Source organism: Maniola hyperantus, chromosome 12 (assembly GCF_902806685.2).
Source record: "Maniola hyperantus chromosome 12, iAphHyp1.2, whole genome shotgun sequence".
NCBI classification, from domain to species: domain Eukaryota; kingdom Metazoa; phylum Arthropoda; class Insecta; order Lepidoptera; family Nymphalidae; genus Maniola; species Maniola hyperantus.
In genome coordinates, this window is record NC_048547.1 from 3,677,009 (window position 1) to 3,697,805 (window position 20,797).

A 20,797-nucleotide genomic window follows, 5' to 3' on the forward strand; every position below is an offset into this window, starting at 1 on the left:
AACAAACGTTTAAATCATTTAATTTTTTTTCAATATCCAGTTTATTTAAAAATAGCTGATGCCCGCGACTTCGCACGCGTGGGTTTAGGTTTTTTAAAAATCCCGTGGGAACTCTTTGATTTTCCGTGATAAAAAGTAGCATGTCCCTTTCCAGGTCTTTAACTTTACCCATGCAAAAAATCACGTCGATCCGTTGCTCCGTGATTGAAGGACAAACCAACAAACAAACACTTTCGGATTTATAATAAGGGTACTAATGTGGTATAATATAATAGACTACAGATATTTTTTACGTACGCTTAGTACGAGATTTTATGTCTCACCAACGTTGATAGTATTCGAGAGTGGAAAATCTGCCGCATTATAGTAAACTGAATCTTAGCAGCCTTGTTTTAAAGCTCAAGTTTGTCTACATATCTACAGCTAGCGATCCAAGCGGGAACTTTGCGAAATTAAAATCAGTGGCATTGAATATTTGACTTTAATTCAAGGATCTTTAGGTCCATTTTACTTTGACGGTATTGTGTTTGACTCTCGAATTCTAGCAACGTTTGGTGAGACGTAAAATCTTATACTAAGCCTACAGAAAAACAGGCGCTTGCAAAACGTGGATGACAGAGTCTGAAAGGGAGCCCCGCTGTATGCAATGCAATGCCCTAGATTCAAGCAAGGCCTTTGAATACGCCGCTTTCGGACTTCTACAAAAATAATTTTAAACAACCAAAAATCAACACATTTTCATAAAATGGAAAAACTATATATTACTCTAGCCATACTAAATTCTTAGTTTTGAGGGTTCCGTACCTAAAGAAAGCCAAATGGCACCTCTGCTCTCTGTCCGTCCGTCCATTAGACTGTACAGCCGTAATACGTAGCCAGTTTTTTACAGAATGCATATTACTACGGCATCTATCACGGCAAATAATATAAAAAACCGGCCAAGTGCGAGTCAAACTCGCACACCAAGGGTTCCGTACTACAGTCATATTTCTTCAACATTTTGTACGATAAATCCAAAGCTATTAAGTTAAGTACTGTAGTACGGGACCCTCAGTGCGCGAGTCTGACTCGCACTTGCCCGGTTTTTTTAGGGTCCGATGGATGCCAACGGGGCCCTATTACTAAGCCTCAGCTGTCCGTCGGTCCGTCTGTCTGTCAGGGGGGCTGTATCTCGTTTAATTTCACAGAATGTGAAACTATTGCCGCTACAACAACAAATAATAAAAATGGCCATGAAAATTTAAAAAAATTAAAAAGTTTTATTTCTTGTACGATGTTACGGAACCCTTCGTCTGCGTGTCCGACTCGCACTTGACCGGTTTTTTGAGATTAGATCTCGACCACAGACACGTTGGACTGACGACGTTGTAGTTCAATAAATAATAATTAATTCACTTCATAAAGTAAGCAGCGATTTACCTCAAGACAAAGTCTTGAAAGTCAAAGTCTGTTTCGACGACAGCTGTTGATTTTTCTTCTTCGTTTTCCTCATCTGAAAGTTTTAAAGACTTTCAAGTTATACTGTATAGGAAATAAAGTACCTTTTGCCAGCGACTTTGGCTGCGTGGATTTAGGTTTTTTTATTTTTTTATTCTCCTTGTTTTTCCTTAACTAAAAAGTAACAATCCTTCAATACAATAAGTGTGATTAAAAATTTCAAAAAATACCTACAGGATGCAACAGAAAGTAATGTACATCGAAGGAGATAACCAATTTGTAGAGCGTTGTCTCTGTCGTTGAGACTGACAAAACGTCATATAGGTATGAGTGACAGATACAACGCTCTACAAAGCCGAAATGTCTTTCTAAAGGCCGATGTACAATACTTTCTGCCGCGTACTGTACATGGTAATACGAGTATGACAACCACACATACATATTTTTTTTTAACTTTATGCTGTTTCATACAATAATTTGTTATTTTGGTCGCTCGACAAGTCGCTAGTGTAGTCTTGCTTGCGCTAAATCACTAAAACATCCCAAAAGCCCAGGTCACACTAACAAGCTCTGCATTGTGACGCACTAATGAATATTATCCCTTCCAATCCCTTTAAATCCCGTTTTTCGTTTTAAATTACATTCGGTTATACAATATGTATAGTACTCGACAGGTCGAGATGGCAATCGGGGTACGAGGCGGGGGGAGACCCCACACACCCGCATTATGCCGCACCGGGCTAGCGCGGGGGCTGTGCGGGTGTGCGGAGCATCCCCACCCCATTGCCATCTCGACCTGTCGCGTACCATAACTACTCATATATCAAAATGTAAAAAAAATCCAACTAAAGAAACTCAAACTACTCATAATATCTTCACGAATATTAACACAGAGAAAAACGTATTCATTTGATAGTGCATTTTATTACCGACTAGCTTATTCCCGCGACTTCGTCCGCGTGGACTACACAAATTTCAGACCCCTTTACCTCTTGTGGTTGAAATTTGAAAAATCTTTTCTTAGCGGATGCCTACGTCCGATCCGTCCAGTAGTTTGAGCTGTGCGTCGATAGACCAGTCAGTCAGTCAGTCAGTCACCTTTTCGTCTTTGCTCTGTCAGAAACATGTTGTTTTAAGAGGACCTACCTTCTTCATCATATTCGGAGTTGTCTTGTGGCTCATCCGTAACGTTTTCTAAAACAAAAGCATTTTCTTTATCAAGAGGTATAAAATTCTAATACATACTCGTACTACTAATAACGTGGTGGACTATGGGTCTGCCAATCCGCTCATGGCCAGCGTGGTGGACTATAGCCAAACTCTTCTCATTCTGAGAGGAGACTCGTTCTCAGTAGTGAGCCGACGTAGAAACCTAATACTACTAATTATTCACAGTACGAAAGGATATCATTACTAGCTGATGGCCGCGACTTCGTCCGCGTGGAATTAGGTTTTTAAAAATCCCGTGGGAACTCTTTCATTTTCCGGGATAAAAAGTCACTCTCCAGGTCTTTATCTATACCCATGCAAAAAATCACGTCAATCCGTTGCACCGTTGCGACGTGATTGAAGGACAACCCAACAAACAAACACACTTTCGCATTTATAATAAGGCTACTAGGATTCGTTACATCGAAATACTGCATCAAGTTAGATCAATACGGCTAATTAGCCTGAATCAGAACATACAGTGGCGAATTTGTCCTAAGGCCCAGTAGGCCCGCGCCTAGGGCGGCCAGATATTAGGGGCGGCCAAACGTGACAAAGTTCATTTCATTCCACTTTCATCATTTAAAAGGTGCTTTAATATGAAATTTTGTTGTGGCTGAGCTCATTTCCCTATCACTTTTTTTTGTATAGAAACAAAAAACTTGGCTGCGGCCATGATTAATGGGCGTAGAGAAGGGGGCGGCTGGTACTTACTGAATGACCTGGGGCCTAGGGCGGCCAACACTGTAAATCCGCCACTGAGAACATAATATAATAGTACCTACCTACTGCCTGAATGCAGAGTTTATTAGGGCGCATGAAACGGCAAATATTACATGCTGTTTACAAACCATAGAGCAGAAACAAAGAGGAGATGTTGTATTAAGATTTCCCTATGAAATATCGAGTGACATTTTGCGGGGTGAGGGGTTGTGGAACGCCGCCCACTTCTCAATTTTCCATCTGCGGGTTAGTAGCAAAACTACTCGCTTAGCGACCTAACATCGATATATTGATGTCACTACATAGTTCAGCTATCTCACACTAGATGTCATTTTCTAGAACTATTTTAATAATTACGTATAAAATTACTTACAAAATATGAAATGTGATACCATTCATAGCATCAGAACGTCTGTCTGAATAACTTTGACACGATAAAACACAACACTTCATCCTTTTGTTCTTAAAAACGCGAAAACACACCGATAATACGAGTCTCAATATATGTGAACCTGACGAACGCAGACAGCATACTAACTAAGGCCCCGCCCACAGTGATGACGTCAGGACCTAGTTGAAAATCACAGTGCACAGTTGCTTAGGCCAACTCCTCTTTGTTTCTGCTCTATGTTACAAACGCACAAGTTCAATACTATCGCAATCACAGAACAGGTAATCAGCGTAATTGAAATGTAGGCGAGGGCCTACCCCCTAGTTTGTGTGCAATGTGACGGTCGCATTCACTTAATTGGTCTTCACTCTAACACTATTGGCTGAAATGCATTGATGTAGAAAGAATACGTATTACGTATGCTTCTTCTTCTTTTTCTTCTTCTTCGTATTTTTTTTTAATGTTTAAGAGTGTTTTATATTTTTGCATATTTACATATTTGTATTTTTGGCTGGAAATCCCGCACTTGCACATTTATAAAAATGCGTGCCAGTTTGCCAGTCACTCGCACGGGTATACTCGCAAATATTTTTTCTGTGCACTATTTCTATTTCACTTATGTGTATTAAGCATCTATTAGCAAACAAATCTGAAATGTTAGGAAATGTTCTATGACATGTTATACTAGTGTGGAAGCTATTAAAACATCTAACAATAGCTAACTGAAAGTTAAAAAAGTGTTTGTGTTAAAAAAAATGTTAGTTAATGTTATCAAATATTTTTAATTGCTGAATTATTACATTTTGACTTAAATGGAGTCCTGGCCCCTAAACTAGAAGATCTCATATTATGTTAGGGGCCACTGTGGCTAATTTTCTTGTACACAATCTCTAAACTAAACTAAAATGGCACGTCTAAATCTATTGCTATCCCTTTCATAATGTTGCTTGCGGGAAAGGATAGCACTAGATTAAGACCTGTTAATTTAGTTTAGTTTAGAGTTTGTGTACAAGAGAATCGGCCCCAATGCCTTCCTATACATAGTGATTGAATTTAAACTTAATTAACTAGTAAAAAAAAAAACTAGTAACCAAATATGTAAAACGGTAGTGTGCTTTTGTAAGTGTGTGTGTGTGTGTGTGTGTGCTAGTGAGCGTGTTCGTGAGTGCCTGTGTCTGTTTTAGGATCAGAATTTCAGTAGATTTTCTGTTGCTAGTAAATTTTCTTACCTGTTACTTCGACTCCCAGATCCGTATTATAAATAGTTTCAAGCATATCTAGTTCTTCGTCTTCTGGTATACCGTCCACTCCAAATATACCTTCCTCCGGCCATACTTCTCTGATTAGATTGAAAAAGTTTTAAGGAAATTACAAATCGAACTATGCATTTAAACTATATAGTTTTAAGATCATCACCTCAAAACAAAGAAAACTATATTTTAAACATTTCAAAGGAGCTTGAAAAAGTCTAGAATAAGGGTAGAAACATATTAATAAAGGGCGATCTATTATTCGTATTGACAGTTGCACCAAATTATGCTAGCTAGCTAATTTAGTGAAGTGTCAATTCTGAATGTCTGCCTCTATAATATGTGTGTCTAAGGCTTGGTATCTACTTAAAAGGAGGGAAAAATTATCACTTCGCGCTTTGGTAGATACAATATTTTTAATTTAGTGCATTTTTAGCCAACTATCTATCAAATCTTTTAGATTTAAGTCGTAATATTTTTAACGAGAACATTACATAACAAGCATAGTATGTTACCTTAAAATAATATTTACGAATGTTAATCAAAATTCTCACCGTGCAGCCCTGAATGTACCCACTGCGTCCTCATATTTGTGATCGCGCATTAGTTTCTGAATTTTTTTCATGCAGTATTCCCTGTGAAAAAGAATACATTTTACCATGACGGAACAGATTAGGATTTATGCTTTTGGGTAACAGTTTGTTTGGTTTGTGCACAGACCACCACTTATAGACGCCTAATAGCCGGACACCCCCGATCGCCAAGCTTAGGCAGTTGCTTAGCATAAAAGTCGGCCCACGCCCGTTCAGTACCCTCATTCCGCATTGTCTTAATTACGTGACCTTTGAGTCCACCAATCAGAACAAAGCATTCTCCCCTGTACAGATTAATTAATTTCACTTATACCTACTGCTAACAATGTTTTCTCCTTGTCTCTTAAATATATAAAAGGATTGACTGACTGACTGATCTATTAACGCACAGCTCAAACAACTGGACGGAACGGGCTGAAATTTGGCAGGCACATAGCTATTATGACGTAGGGATCCACTAAGAAAGGATTTTTGAAAACTCAACCCCTAAGGGGGTGAAATAGGGGTTTGAAATTTGTGTAGTCCACGCGGACGAAGTCGCGAGCATAAGCTAGTATAATATATGAACAGAACATTGTAATATGAAACTACAGTAGGTATATAAAAGAGTCAGACTACCTACCAAAATGATAAAAGGTATGTTGAACTCCATTTGTGAAATGGTAAAATTTATCTTAAGAAGATTTTAGGTCTCAGATACTTTTGTTCGATTCTATCATCAAAATTAAACGTCTAGACGACACAGGAGTGGAGCTAAAAGCTGCTTTTAAGCGTTATAAATTTTAGCGTAAGATTTTATGAGAAATCTTCCAGGCATCTACACTATTTGCTTTGATGCTGGAAAATGGTTCAATGGAAAAAGTGGAATTTTAACGACGCTCCATCAATTTTTAATAAATTATTTATTGATGAGAGCGACATAAGCAAAAATGTTGTCTATTTATGATAGTGTACCTAGACTTCAAGGAAATTTTTAAATACATACAAAATAAATACAAAATAGTTAAATTTTCATTTTACAAATTCATATTTATTTATCGATGCGGTGGCGGTGTATCGACATTCGACATCAACATTTACCGGGAATCGAAACCGGGACCTCCCACTAATAAGACCACAGCCGCGCTTACCACTGCGCTAGGGAGGTCGTCAAACTGATGGATTTAATCATTGTGCGTGCACCGGACACTCACAGATTTATTTCCATACGAATTTTAAAACGCAACGCAACTCACCGCACCGTGGTGCGCGCTATCTCTAAAAACGTAAAACGTGCGTTGTCGGGGCGTTAAAAATACGCCGTGTGCATATAGGCATAATGCTTTAAAACGTCGAACACCAAATAGCTGGATATGGAGTACCTATTCCAATAAGACCCTTGAAGACTTATTTAAAGGGCTTTTAAAATTATTATTAGCAAACCGAACATTTTAACCACCAACCTTTTACAAGGATAGTGTTTTTAATCAACAAAATGTATTCATTCCCGGGGAACGATTCCCCTTACCATTTCCGTAATGAAATGAGAGGTGGTTGTTCCATCTTTAGGAAAAATTTGTCGTAAAGGTGACTGTATACATTATTATCAAAGGTTGGGGTCCAACAAAGTTTCAAATTACTGGACCGTAAAATGGATTCTAGAGATTCAGTAAATTGGCGCCGAACCCGCTTTTACTGACATAATAATTTGGTCAATAACATCGCCATATTTGTCGCCAACTTTTATGGTAATATAACAACAGTAAAAAGATTATAAAATTATTTTAGAATGTTTATTTGTAGTAGTGCAAGTGCAGCTCTGCTGCAGCGGGCTTGGCGGCACGAAGTTTCTGCCTGCCTTGTCTGCCTGTTAACGCGAGGACCAGTTACTCACTTCTGTTGGTCGATGGGCACATCGGAGGCCGCGTCAAAGGGAGGCGGGCAGTGCTTGACGCCCGCGCTCAGCACGGCCGCCACTTGCGGGCGCACCTCCTCCCACGACGCGACTTCTGCTGCAGCGGGCTTGACGGAACGAGGCTTCTGTTCTGTTGACGAGAGAAACAGTCACTCACTTCTGTTGGTCGATGGGCACATCGGAGGCCGCGTCGAAGGGAGGTGGGCAGTGCTCGACGCCCGCGCTCAGCACGACCGCCACTTGCGGGCGCACCTCCTCCCACGACGCGACTTCTGCTGCAGCGGGCTTGACGGAACGAGGCTTCTGTTCTGTTGACGAGAGAAACAGTCACTCACTTCTGTTGGTCGATGGGCACATCGGAGGCCGCGTCGAAGGGAGGTGGGCAGTGCTCGACGCCCGCGCTCAGCACGACCGCCACTTGCGGGCGCACCTCCTCCCACGACGCGACTTCTGCTGCAGCGGGCTTGACGGAACGAGGCTTCTGTTCTGTTGACGAGAGAAACAGTCACTCACTTCTGTTGGTCGATGGGCACATCGGAGGCCGCGTCAAAGGGAGGCGGGCAGTGCTTGACGCCCGCGCTCAGCACGACCGCCACTTGCGGGCGCACCTCCTCCCACGACGCGACTTCTGCTGCAGCGGGCTTGACGGAACGAGGCTTCTGTTCTGTTGACGAAAGAACCAGTCACTCACTTCTGTTGGTCGATGGGCACATCGGAGGCCGCGTCGAAGGGAGGTGGGCAGTGCTCGACGCCCGCGCTCAGCACGACCGCCACTTGCGGGCGCACCTCCTCCCACGGCGCGACCTCTGCTGCAGCGGGCTTGGCGGCACGAGGCTTCTGTTCTGTTGACGAGAGAACGAGTCATTCACTCCTGTTGGTCGATGGGCACATCAGAGGGTTATGGGAAGGTTTAGTGATCTTTTTAATTTATAGATCAGCTTTTGGTTATTTACAAGTGCTGAATCCCTTTTAATTTGAAGGTCTGAATTGTATCTTAAAAGTGGAAGAAAAAAACGGGCACCGGAAGGGCAATTCATGTTCTAGCGGTTCGAAGCAGACAGTTTCGTATTACTTGTCCATGGAATGAAGACTAGGTAGGTATGTTGTAATATGTAGCCTTGAAGCCTTGCGTTTAGTAGTAGACTGTGTACCTATCGGTTATTGGTTCCCTTATGATATCCAAGCTACCATAAGATTTTTATTGTCCAATTTGCTGGTTGCATTACCTTCGTGTTCGCGATGAGTATTATGAACTATAGTATACGTTATATTGACGTCAAGACAAATTCAATATGGCAAATACTGATATGATATGATAAACATTTACTTTCAGATATATTATATATTTACTTTCATGCGAAAGTGTGTATGTTTGTTGGTTTGTCCTTCAATCACGTCACAACGGTACAACGGATTGACGTGATTTTTTGCATGGGTATAGATAAAGACCTGGAAAGTGACATAGGCTACTTTTTATCCCGGAAAATCAAAGAGTTTCCACGGGATTTTTAAAAAACCTAATTCCACGCGGACGAAGTCGCGGGTATATCAGCTAGTTTTACTATAATATTTCAACGTTTATTAAGAGTAGTTTTAGTTTATTATTTTAGTTTTTTCTATTATTTTCTAGACCGATGATATTTCCTCTCGAAGATAGTGCGACCGCAATTAGCAGTGGTCAGGAATTTATCGACTCCTATTAAATGCAGAAAACGATTAGGTACCTACCGTTATAATACCGAGCAATTTGATCGTACAGGCGTTGAGTTGCCTGAGGGTTGAATGTGTGGGATTAATTACTACTAGATAACTGTAAGCTTTCTAGTTTCTACGTACTCACTTAGTAAAAATACTTTTTTTAAATCCTCGCAACAATTTGTTTACTATAGGAAAGGCTTGCGTTTGACGACAATCATGCCTTAAAGAAACCCATGATGAGGTCTAAGTTAGAGCGCGCTTGCTTAAAAAATACTTATTCACTCTTGCCCTAAAGGTACTTACAGTACACGGCAGAAAATAATTTATTTATTTAAATTTTTATTTGTACCAAAAACGTTTACAGTAAAGACAAAAAGAGAACAAAAGTGGATAGCACTTATCTCTATGAGAGATCTCTACGAGTGACCCTTGGCAGTGCGAGAGGTTGTAAATAGCGGTTTTGTAGAGCATTGTCTCTATCGTTAAGAACGACAAAACCTCACATAGGTATGAGTGACTGAGACAACGCTCTACAAATCCGAAACCTCATTCTAAAGGTAGATGTACATTATTTTCTGCCACGTACTGTAAGTTATACGTGGCAGGAAACACGGAAACCAGATGCGCGTTCCAGACCTTGGTTCGTATCAGTAAAATATAGATATAATATGTCAAAGATCAACAAAAAATTTATTATAGAAGTGAACTTACTCTTGCTTTTCGTCTTAGCCTTTCTGCGTACTTTCTTTTGTACCATGAGTCCCGTTTTTTTGCAATAATACTCCAACATCTTCAGGAACAGATGTATGGTTTCTATTAAATCAACTAAGTATGACCTAAAAATAATGGGTTTCATTTGTTGTTTAGGTATCGACATATATAAGAGTGAGGGATTAAAGGATCTGTGTGTCTTGTTGAAAGATCCACAGGCAAAACTGATCTCGGAGGGAGCCACAAATGCTATGCACAATTTTTTTTTTTTTTTACTATAACCAATGTAATCTGTCATCTTCATAGTTTCTCTTACTAGTTTCATGTTTATATGACAACTAGCTTATGCCCGCGACTTCGTACGCGTGGATTTAGGTTTTTAAAAATCCCGTGGGAACTCATCAATTTTTCGGGATGAAAAGTAGCCTATGTCCTTCCCCGGGATATAAGCTAACTCTGTACCAAATTTCATCAAAATCGGTTGAACGGTTGAGCCGTGAAAAGCTAGCAGACAGACAGACAGACACACTTTCGCATTTATAATATTAGTATGGATATTTTTTAACTATGGCGTTTGACAGCTCTATAGCCTGTTCCACAAAATTGCTACCTCTATGGCCGGTTCGCTTATGCGCCACCTGTCGGGATAAATTGGCAGTGTGGATCCCCATTGACCGCAGCGCCGTGGACTAAATTCGGTCAAAGGGACATTGTTTTAGGGATGATTTGTGCCAACACGTGGCGGGCGCGGGCCGTGCCGTGCACGGACGCCACATGGTGAAGCATGAACTGCTTCATATAAAATATTCCTGATGTTTTGAATCCGTGCCTCGTCTGCGCCTCGTACGTGGCAAGGCTTGCACCCGCCACGTGTTGGCATAAATCATCCCTTAAGATTTAACATTGACGACCTCCCTGGCGCAGTGGTGAGCGCTGTGGTCTTAATAGTGGGAGGTCCCGGGTTCGATTCCTGGCAGGGGTTTGGAATTTTATAATTTCTAAATTTCTGGTCTGGTCTGGTGGGAGGCTTCGGCCGTGGCTAGTTACCACCCTACCGGCAAAGCCGTGCCGCCAAGCGATTTAGCGTTCCGGTACGATGCCGTGTAGAAACCAAAGGGGTATGGGTTTAATAAAAACTGCCATACCCCTTCCAGGTTAGCCCGCGATCATCTTAGACTGCATCATCACTTACCACCAGGTGAGATTGCAGTCAAGGGCTAACTTGTATCTGATTAAAAAAAAAAAAACATACAAAATATTATCTAACCTCGGCATCTTATTCTCATCGTAATTCAAGAAAATGGACAGTATAAACTCTCTATACTCCAAAACATAGAATATATTACTCTTTAATACTTTTGCCGACTCCTTGACTGAATCATCAGCACTCTTGTCCATGGATAGCAGAGTATTGAGCAACTCCTTGTAGGCTCTGAGCGACAGATGCAGTCTTCGGACCCAGGGTGGGAATTTTTTCTTCTCGATTTTAATCATATCGTAGTATTTTTCCAACTGCTGTTGTACGTAATGAAACATTGGTACGGACATCGTTTCGCTAAAAAAAAGGTATCCAATGTGTACACAAGAAAGAAGTGAAGTTAAAGATTACATATTTCAATGTAATATACCTAAATGCGCCATTTTGGATTTGAAAGTGTATAAGTATAGTACGCGAAAGCTCGAGATGGCAATCGGGGAGGGAATGCCCAGCACATCCACACAGTCCCGGTGCGGGCAAGCGCGGGTGACGTGCGGGTGTGTGGGGCGTCCCCCCGCCTCATACCCCGATTGCCATCTCAACCTGTTGCAGACTATACCTACCATTTTCGTTATCAACATTGCCACATCGAAAATTACAACAATAATATTATATAGGTCCATTTTTCTAAAAATGTATGTCCACCATTTTTGAGCCATGACCCATGAAATTAGAAATACCAATTCGCAAGAGTTCTAAATGCAAAACACTTTTTTCAACAAAAGTGACTTTTGTTCACTCACAGAAAAAACACAAAACAAGCACAAAAGTGACTTTTGTTCACTGTGTGTACAAAACTTTAGAATCCTTAACTAAATGACTGTTATCTAGTAGATAGATTCCAACCTACATCAATCATTATTACAATCGCAATTTATGTTATTCTTATTGCAACAACATAATAAAACAAGGCGCAACTAGCAAGGTAAAAAATAAGATTTACCTTACTAATCCAACTTGGAAGTTGTGTCCTCTATTGAACTCCATAAAGAACTTCATAGCCCACAAGTAGTAAGACTCGTCGTTTTGTTGCGCCTTCGCTCGCATTAACACATCTTTTACGTAATGCATCAACGGGTTATATGACGTGTTCAAAAACTCTATGCAAAACTCTTTTAGGAATAATCTGTAACAATTTAAGGCTCTTGTGCATTAAAGGTGCTGATAAACTTGAGCATTCATTTGTAATGAGCATTCGTGCGAATGTAACATCACAGAAAAATACGAGAACATTTTAGCGAGCATTCTATCGAGCGTTCTGGCGAGCATTCTAGCGAGCACACGCGACCGTCAAGTCTGATATCTTCATGAAGAATAGACGAGCATTCGCTAGAATGCTCAAGATGTTCGTAGCAATATTTGGCTCTATGCTTGGCTCGGCTCGTTGTTCAGTTCGACAAAAATAAAAACGGCGAATGCTCGATGTTCTGTTACAAGTGAATGCTCAAGTTTATCAGCACCTTAAGGTGTAAACACATTACTGTGTTATGGTGTGCAGTAATGCACTTAATGCAGTAAACGTTCGAAGTCGAAAAACGGAACCCTTATAGGATCACTTTGCTGTCTGTCTATCTGTTGGTCTGTAAAGAAAAAAGAGACGCTATGCCTATTGAGGCGCGCTCCAATTGGTCAGATTGTCACGCCATATTGTATTGCAATGTAACACACCACAACGCACTGATGTGTCTCTAGCTTTAGTCCGATCCCAATACGACACTAAAACAATATACGACTCGTAAATCTTTATCCTTATCTAAAAAGTTACTTTTATGACTAAACCATTAAAGTTACTTTTTGTTTTAGTGCGGTTTCGCTTTTAACCGCATTCAAAATTCTGGCTGGGCGTAAGTGCGAAAAAGGGTTACCCATGTTTTTTTACTAAATCCCGAAAAAATTAACGCAAATAGTTAAAATGTTTGCATGTATCATCATGTGTATGAAAATTAAACTTGTTAGATGTAGGTATATTCATAAAACGCTCATGTGTTTTATTATATGTATTAGCCATCTTGGATTTATGGGCGTTTTTGTAATCAGGACTGCGAAAAATATCGAAGAGGACACCCATAACGATCACTTTAAAATAAACCTTGGCCATCTTAGATATGTAAAAGAAAAAAGTAATTTTCGTAAGCAGTCTAGCCGTAACCGACGCCGGCCGGTGGCTTTTTCGTAAACGTAGGATTTAGAACGAATGTAAGGCCTTTTCCTCCTACATCAAACTCTCAAGGGTGTTATTTACAAAAAAAACTTAAATCCTTTAAGACTCAGTTGTAGCACAGTTATTTTTTTTTTAGTTATGGACTTAAGTTTTTTTATTATTATTAATTTTAGGCACACGCTTGAGCACAATTAAATCTGACGGAAAGTAATGATTTGGCCTAAGATACGATGTGTATACCTAGAAGATGTCTATTCAGTATTCAGTATTGTTTTAAAGATACCCAGGATAAATTTTCCCAGGAAATTGGTAGGAAACACAGATCGCGGAAGAGTACTCCAAACCTTAGCCGCGTATGAGGAAAGGTGGCGCAAAACGTTTCAATGTGTTTGTTACCTAATAGCAAAAGCAGATCTTCGTTCCAAGAATCCACTCTCAACAGGTCTCCTGTTCTTTGGTCTGACCAGCTTAGATTTCTTGCTGCCGTTAAAATCTAAGTTGGATATTTTGTTGAGTGGCTTCAGGCTGATGATCTCATTTTCTGATATGGATTTCATATTCTGCACCACATACGTACCTCCGAAACGAGAGTGCCTAAAACAATTCTAAGTATGTATTTGAAGACCAATAACCATATTGCAAGGAAGCAATATTATTGGTCTTCTGTGGTTTCTGGATCTGACTCCAGGCAGGTGCAATTTTTTTGCTACTTATCATGCAAGCAATCAGTGTACTATGAGCAGATAGGTTGCATGGAATTTAGATTTAGAGGCAACTTCCCCCGTGGGCAAAACTCCATGTGTCTTGGCTATATAATATCTAATACTAGCTGATGCCGCGTGGATCTAGGTTTTTAAAAATTCCATGGGAACTTTTTGATTTTTAGGGTTAAAAAGTAGCCTATGTCACTCCTTAGGTCTTTGAGTTCTATACAAAAAATCACGTCTAAGAATTTCCACCTATCTTCTTCTTCTTATACTTTGGGGCTATGCAGGGTCTTGAATACCCTGTATCACTTCAACCGTCTCCAATCTATTGTGATCGCCTCCGTTGCCACATGATTTAAGGTCAACGCTCAACCTACAAACCAATAAATCAAAAACCCAACACACTTTCGCATTCATAATATGGGTAGTGATATGCCTTCTCTTCGATGAATCGGCATTGTCAACAGATAAGGTGCAATTTCGAATTTATTATTGTTAAATTTTCTCAGGTCTGGTCAATAATGTTCATGGGAAGCTATGTAAAATAGGTGATTTAGATTTCCAGTATGCAGCATGCATAGATCGATTAGGGGCATGGGTCTGAATAATTTGTGTTTTGGCATGCTTCCATCTTAAAATAAATTGTCAACTTACCAGCAGGTAAGATCTCAGTCAAGTCCTTATTATAAATGGCAAATTCCCTTACCTGGTAGCAGAATACTGTTTGACCTTATTCAACCTCTCCTTACTCTCAGTCATCCTCATCATAAGTAGTTCCTGATCATCTCTTAGCTTCTCATCCACACTTCTCTGCAAAGCTGCATCAGCCAAACTTGTTGGATTTTGTTCCCTCAATAAATGAGATATAATTTCTAAGATATGCATAAAATACTGCTTCTCGTTTTCTGATGACATATATAGGATTATGTCCAAGATTCCTGCTTGGTTTAGAGCCCAGAGTACCTACAAAAATGATATTGCAATCAATTAAAAAAAATATTAAAATAAATACAGTATGTGGCAGAAATTAATGTACATCGACCTTTAGAAGTAGATAGCAGATTTATAGAGCACTGTCTCTGTCGTTGAGCCAGACAAGAAATCATATATGTATGAGTGACAGAGACAACACTCTACAAAGCTGAAATGTCATTCTAAAGGCTGATGTACATTACTTTCTGCCGCGTACTGTAGATAAATAATAATTGTAAATATTAACTAATATGTTATACACTATTTATTACATTATTGTTTTAACATTGTGACTTAACAAGGAGTACAATTCACGAAATTCCTTTAATTTTTCTGTCGAAAAATCGATAGATGTTTGTGTCCCAAGGTGCTAGCATGGTGACTTTGCACAGAAAAGCGCAGCGTTGGAAGACGCTTACTAGGTGGACAGACAACATCAAACGAGTGGCGTGAGGCTACAAGAGACCTTTGTCCAGCAGTGGACATACTATCAGCCGATAATGACGCTGATCTTTCCAAGGTTAAAAATACGATTCACAAACCTGATCATGTATGCTGGCGTCGTTTTCAGGTCGCCTCTCTTTGTCAAGATCAGCAGGCACATGTAAAGCATTTCTGATCAATATCAGAATCCTTTCTATGATCAGCCCAGTGTCTTCATCTCTTTCTGACCAGTCCTACGATGAATCAATTTGATACTTCAATGCTCAAAACGCATTAGTATTGTTAGTATAGTATTGTTTTTTTATCATTTTTTCTATCAAAGTGAAGCCTTTTTGAGCTCATGTGTATATCCATACTTCCATACTAATATTATAAATGCGAAAGTGTGTCTGTCTGTCTGCTAGCCTTTCACGGCCCATCCGTTCAACCGATTTTGACGAAATATAGTACAGAGATAGCTTGCATCCCGAGGAAGTCCATAGGCTACTTTTTATCACGGAAAATCAAAGAGTTCCCACAGTATTTTTAAAAACCTAAATTCATTCGAACGAAGTCCTGGGCATCATCTAGTATATTATACAGTAACCAATTACTCACAATTTCTAGTATCTTAGCCAATTTCTTAGCAAACACCTGCCAGGTTTCAACTTTAGTGAAAGCTTCCTCCTTGTATGACTGCAGATGTGACAAAATCTGTAAATAATTGTGTCGAGCTGACCTCTCTACTGGCACTTCCTCTCTATATAACAGGAGAGCTGGATTTGTCAGATTCACAATCAGTCTGAAAATTGTTAGTTACTTACTAACAGGTATTACTTATTCTGCTGATTAAAGTATTTAAATAATAATTTAATATGCCTTATTCTATTAGGTACAATCTCAATACAAGCACAAGTGCCTTATTATATTAATAAGTACTCTCTTACTACTTATTACTCTTAGTACTTATTATATTAGTAAGTAATCTCTAAACTAAATGACAGGTTTAAATCTAGTGCTATCCTTTTACGTTGGCGACATTATGAAAGGGATAGCAATAGATTTAGCCCCATCATTTTAGTTTAGTTTAAAGATTGGTGTACAACAGAATTAGTCACAATCTGTATCTTATACTAAGGTCTAAATGGAATGCTATCTTTTTCCTCAGAGAGCATTATGAAAGGGATAGTATCAATAAAGCCCCAGCTAATAATAAAGACTAAAAAAAGGAATAGCAATATATATATACTTAATTATGACTTTTAGTTTAGAGATTGTGTACAAAAGAATTAGCTACAATATAAATGTAACTAGAAATTCCTAAGTAAAATGGAAATGGACTTTTCAAAATACTATTCAAATTCCTCTTCTACTTCCCTCAAACTTCCGTTTACTTAACAGTCTCCTAAACAGAGGTTAAAACTTACCTGAGTGTAACATCAAACAGTTCGTCTTTTTCCCAATGGTCAATCAACATGGGTAGCAAATCTGTCTGTAGCACTTTAGTTTGCCCGAAATGCCTTCGAATCTCGTGGTCTTCGCCATCGCGTCTCAAGTACCTTATCAGGTCTTTAACTGTGTTGAGCGTAAAATCGTCTATCAAATACTTCCTGGTCTTTTTATTGAAGGTTCCTAGTGCATTGCAAGTCGCTGAAAGTTCTGCGGAAAGTAAGGAGCTCATGGTCACTTTAAACTTGTCTATCACTTCACATCACTAGGTTGATACGTAATCGGTTTTAAAGAATTAGTTAGGTATGTAGGTAATTTAGAATTATTCCTCAATAAAATCATTTAGAATCTTTAAAATAATTTTTCGTAGAATTTTTAAGTTTTGAAGTTTTGACGTAAAACTTTTATACATGACATAATACATTGACAAGTTAAAGCCCGCGAAAACTTTTTTTTAATTTGTATTCATCTTTGGAGGCAAAGATCCCATTCGGCCATCTGTGAAAACTAAAAATACAAATATTGTTTTTCTCATAGAGAGCATTCATCCAAGGTTTTTCTCTAAATAATAACTAACAGTTAGTAAGTAGCAGTTAGTAAGGGAATTTGGTTTGTTATGGTATTAATATACATACTGCCTTTAGATAAGGAGGTCGTTGTAATGTACCTAAGCGTCCCATTATCTTAGGCCACATCATCACTTTCCATGAGGTATGATTGTAGGTAGGTACTTAATATTTATTTCGAATTATTACAGACAGACACATAATTTTTTTTTAATAGAAGACGTAGCGGCAGGCGGGTCACCTGATGTTATTACCCACCGCCGCCCATGAACATTTGCAGCACCAGAGGAACTGCCGATGCGTTGCCGGCCTTTCAGGATATTTATTTACTTATTACAGTGAAACCTGGTTAAGTGCACCTGGATTACATTATGTACATGCATACCTACATTAAATTCATAACACCAAAAATGCGCATTTTTATTAACATTTCCACCTCTAAAAATGGAATAAGGGCACATTTCGACCTCTGTAAGCGGGGGCCTCTGTGAATGAGACAACTATAATTTTAAACCTGCTTAATTGGAAAACTGGATTATTGGAAACCCTCAATAATTGGTACATAATATGTCTTGGTCCCTTGAGATCCCAATTAACCATTCACTGTAGTATATCGCGCCGAGTGCTCTGTGTTCTCTATGGTTCTCTGCCTACTATTCAATACTAGCTGATGCCCGCGATTTCGCGTGGAATTAGGTTTTTAAAAATCCCGTGGGAACTCTTTGATTTTCTGGGATCAAAGGTAGCCTATGTCACTCTCCAGGTCTTTATCTATACCCATGCAAAAATCACGTCAATCCGGTGCACCGCTGAGTCATGATTGAAGGACAAACCAAAAACCATCAAACAAACACACTTTTGGATTTATAATAAGGATACCTACTGATGTACTTAAGAGAATCTAGCAATGCAAGCAAAAGCTTCCCGTTGATCTCTGTCGGACACAATCACGCAGTGCCTACAACTGGCCGTCAGCCAAATACACTGCAGGACACGTTGGCATCGCACCAACTGACAGGATTATTTTGCTCTAATAGCGAATGTCGGCTCGAGCACAATTCGGGAAAAGATAACGTTGTTATTAGCAAATCAAGCGTAAGTCACGTTCCTAGTCACCCCTGGACATTGTCTAGAGCAAACGTTGAAGCGAAGGTATTAAAGACATGGGAACACAACGCGCGATTTGTGAAAAGATTTTTCTCTCTATCTGCTAATAATAGAAACCCGACCGGCCGAGATCCACGGAAGTCTATAATAATAAGAGGGTTCCTCAGACAAAAGATCAAGGTGGACTTGTCAGACGCGTATACCCGAAAGGGACAAAACAATAAAAGTCTATAAAAGTAATCATATTTACATATGAAAGGTTATGAGCAATTAAGTACAGGATTTCTTGTTAAAAATAACTTCCATAAACCAAAAACGTTACCAAAGCAAAGATTTCTTTCGTCTAAGCGCATTACTCAGACAGCACCTTGTTAGTTACCTCCGCCCCGGGGTAAATCTCTGATGTAAGTCAAGGAACGAACGTTGTTTGAGAAATTGTTCTCTAAGGAGAGCGGCATAGTTTCCTTTTTTCCTACTTTCTTCTTACATTCTATCTAACTACTATTTTCTCAATTTACTTACCTGTACTTTTCTTTGAAATATTTATTTAGTTTGTGGAGAACTCACTCCAGCGCTTTAGTATTATTTCGGTAAAACACGCAACTAAAATCTATTATTTCTTAAACTGTCTCTAAAGGTAAAAAATTAGACGTTTCCATCAGTTGCTATTTTAGAAATCTTTAAACTAGGTCAGTGACCTCGAAAACCCCGGATTTTCGAATGTAAGCAGTAAGCACCCATGAAAAAACCGGACATATACCTATCTATCTGTCTATCCTTTATACCTCACAAATAATAAAGTAGATATAGTCCGCGACAGGTCGAAATGGCAATCGGGAGGGAACGCCCCGCACACCCTGACAGCCCCCGCGCCAACCCGGTGCGGGCGAGCGCGGGTGACGTGTGGTTGTGTGGGGCGTCCCCCCGCCTCATACCTTGATTGCCAACTCAACCTATCGCGTACTATACATAAAACTAGATACCTATTAGTGAAAAAAATACAGAGTTTATTATTTTACATCTCTAATTTTTATTTTTTTATTCTGATGCAAGTTAACCCTTGATTGCTGTCTCACGGTAGCAACTCCTCACATCCTCCTCCCCAGCTCAAATTGCAATCTCTCAGTGGTAGGTAAAGTGATGTGCAGTATAATTTCGTTCAATTATTTCGATACACCTAACTCCATTTGTAAGTACAGTACCTACTTACCTACGTACGTCGTACGTGCCATAAAATAGAATCATTTTTATTCTGATTTTAGATCGAAAGATATTTTTTGCATCAAAATGCCTCGCTAAGCTACAGAATGTTAGCAATTTATATCTGTTACTGATTTATTGATCCAATACATCAAAAGTGTTATTTCGAAAACGCGATTATCGCTATATTTTCAGCTTGCCAACTATTTCACAGCACATTGGTTCTAGGCATCAGTTCGAATATATTGGTATTAACATTGAGTTATACCATAGAGAGGCCATAGAGGTGCGTACATTAGGCATAAAAAGCGGTTTCACCAACGATGGTGTTTTAATTTGACGGGTCTCAGGGGAGCGTGCACATCAAAAAGTCCTGTCAGTAAAGAATTAAAGATATCCAGCTTATTATCTATTGTATTAGCGCTAAATACGGCAGCCCAGTCAATATTGTTTAGGTCAGACATAAATAACGAATTGTTAAAATTTTTAAAACTGCGGCGCATTACTACTGTTGGTTTAGCTTTTGGAGGCCTAATTTTGTAGGAAGTGAATATCAGATCATGGTATGAAAACGCTTCCGCGGGAAATTGCCCATGATTATCCACGTGTTGAGGGGAAGAGACTATCATTAGATCTAATAGAGATGGTGTGCAGTTAGGGGAATAATGGGTTGCATTCGTGGGTAGTATGTGGAGATTGCTGCTATTGATTATATCCCTAAGTTTTCTCGCTCGATGATCATCTTTAATAAGGCATGTGTTAAAGTCTCCCATTATTATCGTGTGATCAGCAGATGTGGAGAATTGTTCAAGTAGGTTTTCAAAATGATGGAAATAGTCAATATGAAGGGAAGGGCTATAGACTACACCCAGCAGCAGCTTTAGGTGTCCGAACAGCACCTGTATGAAAAGGTGTTCTGATGATTCTGAATACAAAGAAGGAGATTGATCAAGAATAGTAAAAGGAATATGGCTACGGAGATAAATAGCTACTCCTCCGCCTCCCTTGCCCGTACGATCATTCCGGATAAGATGGAAGCCGGGCAGAC

General features: G+C 39.4%; 1 protein-coding gene across 1 annotated transcript in view; it reads right to left on the minus strand.

The window, feature by feature from the left end:
- timeout (circadian regulator timeout) overlaps window positions 1-17,288 on the minus strand; it is a 37,549-nt gene extending 20,261 nt beyond the window's left edge. Inside the window, exons 1-13 of the mRNA XM_034973789.2 lie at window positions 16,855-17,288; window positions 16,046-16,229; window positions 15,547-15,681; window positions 14,739-14,995; window positions 13,722-13,919; window positions 12,108-12,290; window positions 11,174-11,461; window positions 9,907-10,031; window positions 8,189-8,339; window positions 5,565-5,645; window positions 4,990-5,099; window positions 2,584-2,631; window positions 1,420-1,492 (exon numbers count right to left, since the gene is read on the minus strand). Coding sequence (XP_034829680.1) covers window positions 1,420-1,492; window positions 2,584-2,631; window positions 4,990-5,099; window positions 5,565-5,645; window positions 8,189-8,339; window positions 9,907-10,031; window positions 11,174-11,461; window positions 12,108-12,290; window positions 13,722-13,919; window positions 14,739-14,995; window positions 15,547-15,681; window positions 16,046-16,229; window positions 16,855-17,108 — 2,087 coding nt within the window. The 5' untranslated portion in view covers window positions 17,109-17,288. The remainder of the gene's footprint in view (window positions 1-1,419; window positions 1,493-2,583; window positions 2,632-4,989; window positions 5,100-5,564; window positions 5,646-8,188; window positions 8,340-9,906; window positions 10,032-11,173; window positions 11,462-12,107; window positions 12,291-13,721; window positions 13,920-14,738; window positions 14,996-15,546; window positions 15,682-16,045; window positions 16,230-16,854) is intronic.
- Between the last annotated feature and the right edge of the window lie 3,509 nt (window positions 17,289-20,797).